The sequence below is a fragment of the Pararge aegeria genome, chromosome 13, assembly GCF_905163445.1.
Source record: "Pararge aegeria chromosome 13, ilParAegt1.1, whole genome shotgun sequence".
In the NCBI taxonomy this organism is placed as follows: Eukaryota; Metazoa; Arthropoda; class Insecta; order Lepidoptera; family Nymphalidae; genus Pararge; species Pararge aegeria.
The window spans coordinates 11,486,657-11,500,289 of record NC_053192.1 but is presented as its reverse complement, the minus strand read 5'-3'; the positions used below and the strand labels follow the sequence as shown (position 1 = coordinate 11,500,289).

Genomic DNA, 13,633 nt, shown 5'->3' with positions numbered 1-13,633 from the left:
GAGCCATGTACATACATGCCGACTTCGTGTTCGTCATTGGCCACGTACTTATAATGTAGATATGTGGAGGGGATGAATGTATGTATGGCGCGCGTGCCCATTTTATGAGACCTGAGTCCCAGCTCTTGCCGTCAGCCATAATATTAGGTATGTCATATCGTACTTCTATGATTTTGACGACCTCCCTGGCGCAGCGGAGAGGGTTTTAAGGGGAGGTCCCGAGTTCGATACCCGGCAGAGGCACTTCGGAAATTTTTAATTTCTGAATTTTCTCTGGTCTAGTATGGTGGGAGAACTCGGTCCTGGCTAGTTATCGCCCTAACGACAAAGACGATGACGTATTTTAGCGTTTCGGTACGATGCCGCGTAGAAACCAATTAGGGGTACTTAGTTAAGTAATTAGCTTCCAACCAGTCCAGACCAGAGAAAATACGAAAATAATAAAAACACAAATTGCCCCTGCCCGGAAACGAACCCCGAAACTCCAACTTAAAACCACAGAGCACACCGCTGCGCCAGTGCGGTCGTCAAAAGTCATCCAAGTATTTTGCTTTTATTCAGTCAAATAAAGGGCAGGCGGGACTGCGGAAGCTAGCGACCGACAGTGCCTGCAGTGACAGTGCAGTCGCCTGCGCGCGTTCATACTTCGCTCGTTTGCGAAATGTAAAGAGCCTAACAAAAGCCGGACTAGCCGGATACCGATTATTTTGGCCGGACATGTAACCAAAAAGCCTACCTATGTCCGGCTTCATCCAGAGGCCTGGCAACGCTAGTTCTAGCAAGATTAATATGTACAGCGATTAACTTTAATTAATCGACTTAATGCTCCATATACATTACAATAGAAAATTACTACAAAAGAAATACAAAGGACTTTAAAGTCTTTTACCAAGCAAGCTCTATTTAATGTGATTGTACGAAGCAAACTGGAATACTGTTCTATTGCATGGAGCTCATTTCATACACATGAATAGGATAGAGAGAGTCAGGTCGCAAGTATGGTTTACGCAAGTTTACTTTGTCTCGTATAGTGGTCGCAATTGTATTTTTTTGCATGTTGAAATCGTCCTGTATACAGGAAACAAGTGTAGTTTATGCAACTTTAGTAGGTACTCCTCGTATTCAGGTTGCAAGTGTCTTTTATGCAAGTTAAGTGCGTCTCGTATTCAGGTTGCAAGTGTCTTTTATGAAAGTTTAGTGCGTCTTGTATACAGGAAGCAATTGTCATTCATTCAAGTTTAGAAGGTCTCGTATTCAGGTTGCAAGAGTATTCCATGCAGGTTTACTACCACTCGTATACAGGTCGCAAGCGTGTTTGTTTCTTGATCAGATTGTCTCATATACAGAAAGCAAGTGCCGTTTATGCAAGCTACAAGTGTCATTCATGTAAGTTTACTGCATCTTGTATGCAGGAAGCAAGCGTCTTTTATGGAAGTTTAGTACGTCGCGACTACAGACCGCTTGTGTCTTTTATGCAGTATTAGTAGATACCTCTTGTATACTGACAGGAAGCAAGTGTCGTTTATACAAGTTTAGCACGTCTCGTATACGGGTCGCAAGTGTCTTTTATACAAGTTTAGTACGTCTCGTATACAGGTTGCAAGTGTCTCTTTTGCTAATTTATTGCGTCTCATACAGAGGTTGCAAGTGTCTTTTATGCAAGTTAAGTGCCTCTCGTATTCAGGTTGCAAGTTTCTTTTAGGCAAGTTTAGTTCGTCTCGTATACAGGTCCCAAGTGTCTTTTATGCAGTTGAGTACGTCTTGTTTTCAGGTTGCAAGTTTATTTCATACAAGTTTAGTATGTCTCGTATACAGATCACAAGTCTTTTTTATGCAAATTAATTACCTCTTGTAAAAGGATAAAGTGCCGTTTATACAAGTTTAGTATGTCTTGTATACAGGTCACAAATGTCTTTTTTGCAAATAAAGAACGTAGCTTATTAAGGTACATGCAGGTTTACTACCACTCGTATACAGGTCGCAAGCGTGTTTGTTTCTTGATCAGATTGTCTCATATACAGAAAGCAAGTGCCGTTTATGCAAGCTACAAGTGTCATTCATGTAAGTTTACTGCATCTTGTATGCAGGAAGCAAGCGTCTTTTATGGAAGTTTAGTACGTCGCGACTACAGACCGCTTGTGTCTTTTATGCAGTATTAGTACCTCTTGTATACTGACAGGAAGCAAGTGTCGTTTATACAAGTTTAGCACGTCTCGTATACGGGTCGCAAGTGTCTTTTATACAAGTTTAGTACGTCTCGTATACAGGTTGCAAGTGTCTCTTTTGCTAATTTAGTGCGTCTCATACAGAGGTTGCAAGTGTCTTTTATGCAAGTTAAGTGCCTCTCGTATTCAGGTTGCAAGTTTCTTTTAGGCAAGTTTAGTTCGTCTCGTATACAGGTCCCAAGTGTCTTTTATGCAGTTGAGTACGTCTTGTTTTCAGGTTGCAAGTTTATTTCATACAAGTTTAGTATGTCTCGTATACAGATCACAAGTCTTTTTTATGCAAATTAATTACCTCTTGTAAAAGGATAAAGTGCCGTTTATACAAGTTTAGTATGTCTTGTATACAGGTCACAAATGTCTTTTTTGCAAATAAAGAACGTAGCTTATTAAGGTCGCAAGTGTATTTATTACAGGTTGAGATTATCTACATGTTGATTAGAACGTCTCGTATGCAGGTCGAAAGTGTATCTTTTGCTAATTTAGTGCGTCTCATACAGCGGTTGCAAGTGTCTTTTATGCGTATTAAGAAAGTCTCTTACACAGGTCGCAAGTGTCTTTTATGCCAGTTCAGTAAGTCTCGTATGCAGGCTCATGTATATGAGACGTACTAAAACTCAAAGGTCGCAAGTGTCTTTTTTGCATTTGCACCGAGTACCTGTGCCTAGTAAGTACCGAGAAATAAAACAAGTACTCGGTCAATACTGCTTCTATATATTTGGTCATTGGTGAACTTGAATAGGTCGAATGATATGAGATGGTCGCATCCGTACCAAAAAAAATCTCAGATCACAGATTACTAGGGATACCATTGTCAAATCATTCGCTACTTGTCCTCATATTGATATCTTTGAGCAAAAAGATTCCTTACGAGAGCGTATTAATTCGAATTTAAAAGAAGTGTCTGATTGGGGTGAAGCCAATTTGGTCATGTGTAACGCTGCCAAGACACAGGCCTGTTTATTTTCCGCAAAAAAACCCCCTTTCGACTTTGCTCCCACTTTCTGGTGTATACTGGTATATTTGTTCCGCTTGGCGACCAAATTGAGCTCTTTATCAACATCTCATGCAATCTCAATTTTAATAAATATATTGAACACGATTTCATTATAATATTGATAAAAATAAATTGAAAACATTCAAACGTGTTGATGCTATTGGTTGAAGAAAATAAATGTGTATAGAAAAATTACATGTTTACAAAGTAAACAACGCCAATAATTACTCATGTTAAAATCACTCATTTTAATATGTTACTATCGTAGTAAATATTTTAAAACAAAATTTCACTAATAAATAGACATTTCTTAATTTGACGAATCTAAGTTTTCTTAATTTTACTATGAAGAATATTACCATTAAAATTTTGGTAAAATAATGTTATCGAACAAATATTTCTATTCTTAATTTTGTATGTCTATCCATTGATTTAATATGTTACTGTATTTATAAGTTCACTGATATTTTGAACGATCATCAATATTTTTAAAATCAAGGTATCATAATCATTATGGTCTAAAAGGTTAGTTTCTGTGTAAACTGTAAACATTTCTGACTATTGACGGTCGTTTAATCTGTGAAATATACAAAAGACGAGACATGTCACTTAACTAAAACATCGAAGTAATTACTAAATAAATAATCTGTGATCGGAGTTTTAGTGAAATTCGTTGCTATTTGTTTCATACGACTAAAATAAAACTTTTAATAAAAACGAAGGAAGCAAATTGGATTAAAATGTCTTTAGACACTGTACCTAAAGATTTACGAGGCCTCAGAGCCTGTTTAGTGTGTTCTTTGATAAAGGTGCAGCCTGTTTTATAGCTATCCCAATCTGATGATGAATTATTATCAAGTAATATAATGTTTTCTAATTTTAGACTTTCGACCAGTTTGAATATGATGGCTGTGACAATTGTGACGAATTTCTTAGGATGAAAAATAATAAAGACAATGTTTACGACTGCACTAGCAATAACTTCGATGGGTAAGCAATTTTATTCTTTTATTATGCACAGAGCTTTTATTTATTAAAGAAAATATATCATGCTTACAATGATGGTAGTTTTAGGTACTCAAAATATATCATTTTAATGGCACTCTTATTGATGTTTCATAGAACGAAGGGGTTATGATATGAACGCATAGCAAACTTTGCCTAACCCTCTTAGCCCGATAAATTACCTGTAAAAAGGTTTTATGCCTTAATCTGATTTTATTTTGAATAGAACTGTACCATCTTGAATTCTTAATAAATGTCAATCACAAGATTTTGAGGTTTAAAGCATAACCTGTATGTAAAGTAATTAAATTTGTCTTGGTATATTTCCTAAAGCATTCCTATATAATACAAATAAAGTGGCAATTCTGTTGTTTTAAATTTGTACTAAACTAAATTTGTCTGAAATAACTCTTTTCCACATGATTTATATACAATAACAATGATTTATATAATTTTAGATCTGTCACTGATGCCTTTCAATGTTTTATAATCTGATTATTACAGGATGATTGCTGTAATGAGTCCGGAAGATAGTTGGGTGTGCAAATGGCAGAGAATAAGTAAGTAAAATAAAATTTAACATGTTTTTTTTACAGTATTTAAATACAGAATAAAGTTCTTTTATGACTATGCCACAACTAAAGCTCTAATGCTTGAATTTCAAACAAATTTATGCTTAATTTATATGGTGTCCAAATTCCATTATTTTGACACTATTTTAAATTACAGGCAGATTTTGCAAAGGGGTTTACGCTATATCAGTATCAGGCCGCCTTCCTGCTGGTGTAATAAGAGAAATGAAAAGTCGTGGAATTGCATACAGACCTCGGGACACCAGCCAAAGATAAGGGTGAAGACTCTAGATATAATTTATTAATAGGGAATTTTCTGAAATACAAATATACAATTTATTCATTTGTAGTTTTTATTATTACAAAGTAATTATTTATTTTATAGAATAATAAAATAGTTATTAAATTGATATAACACTTATTAGGTGAAACAGGCTGGTTTTCATAGCTGACTGGCAAAATAGACTGACTAGTTTATGTAAAATATAAGTAATAAAATATTGTTTTTAATACAATTTTATAGTAACAAAATAACTGCAACAGATACATTAATATAACAACTACATCCAAGCATTTCAATAATGCATTACATATTTTGTATTTCTACTTAAATTGATTGAAACTATCTAGAGAAACAACAATAGTATACTGTGTACATAAGTAGCATACTAGACAACTTAAATATTATTTTTTATTACACAATAAAATAATCACACTAAATGCCATTCATATTATATATATTATGACAAAATAAAAGTTCATTTTCTTAAATAAAACATTTAGACTATCAAATAGATGCAGCTCCCCATTGTTAATAAACAATGTTAAGTAGCTAAAATTAAAACTTTGAGATGATGATGATAATCATGATGCCCAATCAATAATTAATTTGGTAATAAAAAGAAATACAGCTTTAAAGTTCTTTACTGACTTTATAAATAATGGCTTGCAATGGTGTGTAACTTTTTTGAGACATTGTCTTAAAATTTAACATTTGAATGGCAGTAGCAGTTGACATAATTTTACTTGGTTACAGTCACTACTTGGCGCCTTTACCAACATTGAGCTAAAACAGGGTCTCAAGTTCAGCTCAGATACAATAGATTGGCAAATACTTGTGAACCTGTGTTTTAATCTATGTCTAATTTCTCTCTCAAACTAACAAGATAAATAAAAAAAATTATAATAAGCTTTGTCATCTACTGTACATACTAAACTTAAACCAACTTGTACTTTATTTACTATCTGAATAAGTGATGCAGACACTAAACACATTCCACATATTGAACGGACTATAAGGACAAAGCAGACTGCATGTTTCAATCTGTCAACTGTGGTTGTCTGGAGGTGCTTTAAATTCACTGTCAGTACCCAATACATCTTTGTCTATTTCCTTGAAATCAATATTTTGTTGCTTCATTGCCTTCTGAAATTATAAAAAACAAAGGTGTCTTTGATACCATTATTTAAAAAAGTGGACAAATTAAAATAATTGATTAGTAATTTCATCATGTGATAACGATATACCTTTACACATTCCTGGTAAACTTTGAAAATCCCAGCGCACACAGAATCATCGTGATCGCCTTTTAGGAAACGCTCCGAAAACCATGAATTAAAACAGTCGTCATATCTTTTCTTCAAATCAGTACACTCTTCTCCGATACTGTTCATTGCAATATTTGATTATATAATTATTTGAACTGAAAATGAGATAAGGAAATCAATGATTTCAACAGTTTTCGCAAGTTTTCGGCTATTTTGATTATTGACGTTCCTTTTTAGGTTATTTGTCTAAATCACAGTTCTACAATATTTTTCATTGCATTGTACGCTACTTCGTCGGTTTATGCTCTTTGTATTATACCAACGAGAATTGACCATGACTTAGTCCAAGATCTCTAGGGATTCAAACCATAATTCCGAAGTTAACGACATCGCGTAGGTAATCATCCCGCATTATACGTTTATTAACCTTATAATTATTAAGGATATTATTTTAGACAAAACTATTCCAAAGAGCATATTATCAAACAAGAAAGTACATAATATTATCCTTCAATGGCGAACAACCTGAGAAAGCCTAGCAGTACTCTTAACACTCAAAGCCAGAGAGCAATCCCACAGAAGTGACCAAATAAAACCAAATCTCAATAAAGAGCTAATATAGCAGCTAAACGAAATACTCAGGAATAACAACGAAAATATCTAAGGATGCGTGATCAATCGTTATTAGCAGACTAGCTGTTCTTTGATTTATTAGATTTGATCTCCTTCCTATAGCAATGGCCTTGAGTCTTACACTCCCGTTCGCAATGACGCTTTCCTTAGGAGAGGCCCCAAACACATTAAGGTCTCCAATTTTTAACATCATCCACCGTAACAGTAACGTACGGATTAAAGTTTAAACTTATTTAGTCCAATAAACCTAAATTTCCGACTCACTTAACGAGTTATTGCACGCCTCATAAGCGAAGCGTTGAGGTTGTGCTCTACTCTCGACATTTCAAAAAAAGCAGTTTTCTCGAAACTGATTGCACTTACAGGTTAATTTGAGTACACTAATATCAAGTCAAATAATTTGTCAGGCACATAAAATACATTTCAATAACAATTTTTTTGTTTAACATAGTAAATAATAACATTAAACATAATCTTTTCTGGACGTCCGTGTATGGACGGGTGTATGTGGCATCAAAATTGGTCGAAAAAATGATCGTATCGGAATAATTTGATTTAATTATCTAATGTAACACACGACATAATTTCTTAGTTAATATGAGCGTTCAATTCACTGTCGTTAAATTTCCATGTAATTATTCTAGCTAATATTAATTGTAACTTTCAATGTGCAATCATTATAAAATCCCCTTGTCTTTTTTACAAAAAATGAATAATAATTAATATGAAAAAAAAAATTTGTAATGAGCATTGAAAGTTTCAGTTAAAAAATTTCAATTTTATTGTGAAAAAAATGAGATTATGAGGCGTGCACTTTTGGATTTTCCAAATTTTTTTTATCTAGCCTCACCTTTCACAGATTGTAGACTCTACTAAGGTGTTATTCCGTGGTTTTATAGTTTTCAACTGTCAGAGTATAGGAAAAAAAATCAACTGTCAGGTACTATTTTAGGTTAGACCATGTTATGGTTATAAAAAAATCATTTTACTTCTTAAATCGAAAATATGAATGATATATTGAAAGACAGCCGCTTCGCGAAGTATCTTAATGACCCCCGATACAGACAAATACCGAAACATGAAAGGAAAGTTAAAATTGATAAAAGATTTCAGTCTATGTTTAATGATGAGAAGTTTAAAGTGAAGTATACTGTAGATAAACGAGGAAGGCCCGTCAACGAAACATCTACAGAGAATTTACGAAAATATTATGATCTAGAAGAGTCTGATGCGAGTACGGATGAAGAGTCGGTAGGTAACAATGCTGAATCAAAAGGCCGTGAAACATGTAGTTCACCCAAGGAAGGCGACATAACACCGGGTCAGTTTGTCAAACGGATTCCTAGCGACGATGAAGGAAAAGAAAAAGAGACACTTAATAAAAATGATAAATTAACAAGAGGTAGTTTGGATATTAAAACTAAGAAACGATTGTTAGATTTGGATATTGATTATGCTCGTGGAGAAGGTAAATAAGCCCTAATTTTTAATTTGATTTTATTCTAAGATTACACAAAGCTTGGATTTTCAGCCTAGGGACATTCAGTATGCACAATTGATAAGTCACAGTATAAGTGTAAGTCAGTATTGTTTTTAAGAACGAAATAGAGTTATTATTTCATACAATTTTGCAGGTGTGCTAATGACAGATTCTTCCAGTGATGAAGAGGTCAGTGAGAGTGAGGATGAGAGTGATTTAGAACATGAGTGGGGAGAACTGGATGCTGATGCAGAAACTACTGATGAATCAACTAGAAGGTGGGCTAAGCCTAGATATACAGTAGAATGAAACCACAAAACTAACTGAATTTGTTAGTTTAGTAGTTTTTTTTTTATCATTGAAACACTTTTCAATGATAAAAAAGTGAAATCCATGGGCTTATCTTTGAAAGACTAATTCAATCCAAAATCATCATCTGATGCACAATATATGAGATAAAAAATTGTTATTACCTACCCAAACATGATTATTAAACTACCTTTGTTAGATAAGATTTAGAGCTGCTGCACCTACAGGAGGTTGATCAACAGTTTAATGTGCTGCATTAATCTGCACTGTAGCAGTGCGATAGGCTCAGTGTTCTACTTTATGCCATTTTAATTATATATATCTATCTTTTATATAGAAATTTAAAAAATTGATTAATAGAAAACACAGTAGTCAAGTAGTTAGAAGAAAACTTTAGCAACTAGACTAGAAAAATTTAACATTCTGTTTAACTTTCACAATTTTATTTGTATTTGTAATATTTTTAGCTGTAGTGTTGCATAAGTGTAGTCATTTATTTGTATGCCTGCACTACTTTCAATGTTCCATTCTTTTAATACTATAAACATGATGTAATTAAAAATCTTCCACATATATAGTAGCAATGTGAAGTAACATGGTAAATCCTCCCCCTTTTTTAATATATTGTGTATATGATTATGATTATAACTTTATTTTCATTTCAGGATAGCCATCTGTAACATGGACTGGGACAATATTAAAGCTAGTGATTTATTGGTTCTTTTGAGTTCTTTTTTACCTCCTGGAGGAATTATACATCACATAACTGTAAGTTACATTTTATAGTGCTTCTTAACACAACAAACATGCATATTTTATATATTCAATATTAGATATACTAACCCTGTAACTGACTCGTTGCCTCCTTACTTTACATGAAAATAATGCTTCTGTGAAGGTTAGGTATTAATAACTGATAAAGTATGATGCTTGCTATGAGATAGAAAAGTTATGTAGGATGTGCATTTTAAATATTTTTATTGTTACTGATTAGTATGAATTAAATTTAAGATTATTATTATTTTTATTACACCATTAGTTAATAGCCTAGTCTTAGATTGCTAAGTAGTGATAAGGTCTCCAATGGTACAATTAGTACACACTGCTTTTCATCGTATTTCTTTTTCTGTTTTTTGTTTTATTAAAACTGTATTAAGTCATAGATATTTTCTTGCAGATATATCCCTCAGAATATGGTCTCAAAAGAATGCAGGAAGAGGATATTAGGGGTCCTATTGAACTAACACAAGACCAAACAGATGAATGTGATCTTTCTGACAGTGGTGGAAATGAAGAAGGTGATTTACTACCTGTTTTAATTCATTCATTACTATAAAATTTAAAATAAAACCAAACCAACAAAAAATTATTCATTAGTTGAGTAACTAGTGATTTTCTGATGTCTATTCAAAACATTGACAGAACTCCGACCTGATTTTATCGATTATATTTTATAATTCAATAAATAAATTTCAGGGTCTACATACCATATGGAGAAGCTGCGTAGGTATCAATTAAACAGGTTGAAATACTTCTACGGTGTAGTGGAATGTGATTCTGTGGCAACTGCTGATAAGTTGTATAGCGAATGTGACGGAATGGAGTATGAGAGCAGTGCTACAAAACTAGACATGAGGTTCATACCTGATGATGTCACTTTTGATCAGGTCATTACTTTTTTTTTAAACTCATGATCATTAAGCTTAATTTGCTTCTGCCTACAATGCACTATTAACTAGTACATCCATTAGAAACAAGTATAGTGAATGGAATTTACTTATAATGGTTAATGCTTATGCTATATATTATCTCATATGATGTTTTTGATATACATGTCCTGTGTCTGTATCTGGTAATTTCCAATAAAATAATAGACTTGGCTCAGTAAGAACTAGTAACAATATCTTTTATTCCACATTTTTTGTCAAATTTATTACCAGTGCTTCACTGTGAATGCTTGATGGTAACTATCACTAGTCTAAGTTAATTCAATAAAATAATAGACTTGGCTCATTAAGAACTAGTAACAATATCTTCTATTCCACATTTTTTGTCAAATTTATTACCAGTGCTTCACTGTGAATGCTTGATGGTAACTATCACTAGTCTAAGTTAGAAACACGCCAAACTCGCCATAGTGAAAACTGGCCAATCTAATCTTTTGTTCAATTATGTATAACCAACCTTAAAGAAGCCTGAATTTATGGCTATTTCAGGAACCTCGTGAAACGTGCAGCAAACTGCCAGATATGACTAAATACAAGCCACGTTTGTTCACAACGACGGCTCTGCAGCAAGCCAAGGTGGATCTCACTTGGGATGCTACTAATCCGAAACGCGCAGAATTAATTAAAAGTGCACTTGACGGAAACATTGATGCTCTAGATCTAAAAGAGTATTTGGCGTCTAGTAGTGACGGTATGTATGTAAGAAACAGAATCCTAATCATAAAGCATAACATTATTAATAAATGTGGCATATACCCGTTTTCTAACACAGAAGAAGGCACTGCCTTAATAATTAACCCCTAATCTAAGGAGATTCCAAGACATACATCAACATTCCACCAATAGTGTGATCAACTAAGAGTTGGTGAAATGTTATTTTTTTTCTGTAGACATCGCCTAGATCTTCTTGTTTAGCCTAAATTTAGTGAAAACGGGCATTAATGTTGAAATAGATACGCAGTGCTCTTGCAATCTGTCAGTGGTGATTTAAGTTGGCGTGTGGCGAAACAATGCGTAACTATTCTTACGGTATGCCATGTTTTATTATAAGCTAGATGGCCCTTGGTGCCTCAAGGAAACTCACGATGTCTAGGTTTGGGCGAGCTAGCCTAGAAAATGTCTATTCACAAACATGCTAAATAAATTTTATCAGGTTTTGTATATTGGATAGAAGTAGGCGTTACTTTGCGGAAATCCATATATCATGAAAATTAAGCCTTATTTGCTATACTCCGCGAAAAGCAGGAGAATATCGGGTTTTAATGTGTTTAGTAAATAACACTGCAATGAATCAAATCAAAAGTTTTTTTTACGTAGTAGACACTTCTGAAGTGTTCATGCATATCCTTTTTTTAATCAATTATTGTTTCTTAGATGAAAGTGCAGAAGAACAAGACTCAAAGTTTTATAACGAAAATGATGATGCAGACCCCATACAAAAATACAAGATGCTACTGGATGATATTGATAACAAAGAACAAAAGAAACATAACAAAGATATGGAAATGGAGATCACCTGGGGATTAGGTGTTAAAGACAAAGCTGAGGAACTAGTTAAGAAAAGGATTAATAAAGGTAAGCACTTGTTAGTAGAGCCCACTAACCCACATTGGAGCAGTGTGGTGGGTCAATGCGTTAAAACCGCATAAGAGACAAGGTCTTGCAGTGGGATGTTAGTAGGCGGTGAATGATGCACTTTTTAGTAAACTAGTGCTATCATGCGACTTTGATAATGTTATAACAGTTTAATACATCACTTAGTGAAATATAACACAAGTAATTAAATTTTTTAACCTTTTAGCCCACCTTTAGGGCATGCGCCTAACAGTGTGATATTGATATTCATTGATTCAAGTTATTTTGCCTCAATATTGATAAAAGTAACCTCCCATTTTATTCAGATGACAAGGAATTAACTCCGTTCGAAAAGCTACTGCAAAAAAGAAAAGAGAAAAAGAAACAAAGAAAACTCATAAATAAACAAAAGACCGATGAAACAAAATCTGATACAGATGAATACTCGTCCGACGATATACCTTCAGATGTCGACATGAATGATCCATATTTTGCAGAAGAGTTTAATAAACCTGAGTTCAAAATAAAAAAATCAAAGACCAAAACGCAAGATGTGGAAGAAAACAGTTCAGGTGATGAGGAAAAAAGAAAAGCTGAGTTAGAACTATTGTTAGATGAAGATGATATTAAAGACCACTTTAGTCTTAATAAAATACAAGAGTCGGAGAATATTAATAGGAAATCTAAAAGGAAAAGGAAGCTTAAAGAAAAAGTAAAGGAACAAAAGGAAGCAGCGCCAGATTTTGATATAAACCTAGATGATCGCAGATTCGCGGCATTGTATGATTCACATCTGTTTAACATAGATCCTACCGATCCCAACTTCAAGAAAACGAAAAACATGGAGAAGCTTATCCAAGAGAAATTGAAACGCAGACCAACTGACGACCCTGTTTCAGAAGTAAAACCAAAGAAATCAAAGGAAGATGCTGAATTAAATGTTTTAGTTAAAAACATAAAGCGGAAAACTAAGGGTGTATTAAAGAAATAAAATAATATTACGTGTTTATATTTATTTTGCTTTAACTTTCAATATATTATGTTTTAGTTTTCTTGTATATCCTTTTCTTCATGTGGTGTACAAATTAATAGTAATAATAATAATATTTTTTTAAGCACCATAAAATAGACATTGTTTGTGTCCAGTTGATTAGCGTAAATTTTTAGGTGTACACCTGAAAATACTAGTTACTTTAAGCTAACAGTTGAGTTAGTTGTTAGTTTAAACTAAAAGTTGTCAGGTGCACACCCAAGCAAAATTTATTATTTTTTATACAATTTAATTGGTTTGAATCCTGGGGCGTGATCATTTACTTACATACTTTTCTTAGTAATAATAGTTTTCTAGATACTTCCAGAAGTAGCATTCTTGACTGTCTATATATTTGGATACTGTGACAAAAAGTGTCTTAGTTTGCAAAGCGCGTTATAAAAAAATTAAAAACTTAAGAAGCAAAACATTATGGCACTTTCCTTATGTAACCCAACTATGCAAACCGCATATCAATTTAGCTATTAGTTGTTTGAGTCAAAAGGTCCAAGAGCAAAGTGTGAGATATTTTCTA

The 13,633-nt window shown here is 33.5% G+C and overlaps 3 protein-coding genes across 3 annotated transcripts; 2 read left to right on the top strand and 1 right to left on the bottom strand.

Moving 5' to 3' along the window:
• The first annotated feature begins 3,801 nt into the window (after positions 1-3,801).
• On the top strand, positions 3,802-5,139 carry LOC120628988 (transcription elongation factor SPT4). Its single transcript, XM_039897696.1, has 4 exons — positions 3,802-4,028; positions 4,103-4,209; positions 4,729-4,784; positions 4,954-5,139. The coding sequence occupies exons 1-4, from the start codon at positions 3,960-3,962 to the stop codon at positions 5,070-5,072; spliced, it is 351 nt and encodes a 116-aa protein (XP_039753630.1). The 5' UTR covers positions 3,802-3,959; the 3' UTR covers positions 5,073-5,139.
• Positions 5,140-5,153: 14 nt separating this feature from the next.
• LOC120628987 (TP53-regulated inhibitor of apoptosis 1-like) lies at positions 5,154-6,627 on the bottom strand. Its single transcript, XM_039897695.1, has 2 exons — positions 6,324-6,627; positions 5,154-6,222 (listed from the first exon to the last, which is right to left on the bottom strand). Exons 1-2 carry the CDS (start codon positions 6,468-6,470, stop codon positions 6,124-6,126), a joined length of 246 nt encoding a protein of 81 aa, XP_039753629.1. The 5' UTR covers positions 6,471-6,627; the 3' UTR covers positions 5,154-6,123.
• A 1,277-nt stretch (positions 6,628-7,904) lies between these two features.
• LOC120628913 (ESF1 homolog) lies at positions 7,905-13,079 on the top strand. The gene is made up of 8 exons (XM_039897581.1): positions 7,905-8,445; positions 8,612-8,735; positions 9,432-9,534; positions 9,944-10,064; positions 10,243-10,433; positions 10,983-11,184; positions 11,868-12,068; positions 12,395-13,079. Exons 1-8 carry the CDS (start codon positions 7,983-7,985, stop codon positions 13,057-13,059), a joined length of 2,070 nt encoding a protein of 689 aa, XP_039753515.1. The 5' UTR covers positions 7,905-7,982; the 3' UTR covers positions 13,060-13,079.
• The last annotated feature ends 554 nt before the right edge of the window (positions 13,080-13,633 follow it).

Coding starts and splice junctions, on each gene's coding strand:
- LOC120628988 (XM_039897696.1), top strand. CDS start 3,960: ATGTCTTTAGACACTGTACCTAAAGATTTACGAGGCCTCAGAGCCTGT. Junction 4,029..4,102: donor TAGTGTGTTCTTTGATAAAG/GTGCAGCCTGTT, acceptor TTCTAATTTTAG/ACTTTCGACCAGTTTGAATA. Junction 4,785..4,953: donor GTGCAAATGGCAGAGAATAA/GTAAGTAAAATA, acceptor TTTAAATTACAG/GCAGATTTTGCAAAGGGGTT.
- LOC120628987 (XM_039897695.1), bottom strand. CDS start 6,470: ATGAACAGTATCGGAGAAGAGTGTACTGATTTGAAGAAAAGATATGAC. Junction 6,223..6,323: donor TTTACCAGGAATGTGTAAAG/GTATATCGTTAT, acceptor TTATAATTTCAG/AAGGCAATGAAGCAACAAAA.
- LOC120628913 (XM_039897581.1), top strand. CDS start 7,983: ATGAATGATATATTGAAAGACAGCCGCTTCGCGAAGTATCTTAATGAC. Junction 8,736..9,431: donor ACTGATGAATCAACTAGAAG/GTGGGCTAAGCC, acceptor TTTTCATTTCAG/GATAGCCATCTGTAACATGG. Junction 9,535..9,943: donor GAATTATACATCACATAACT/GTAAGTTACATT, acceptor ATTTTCTTGCAG/ATATATCCCTCAGAATATGG.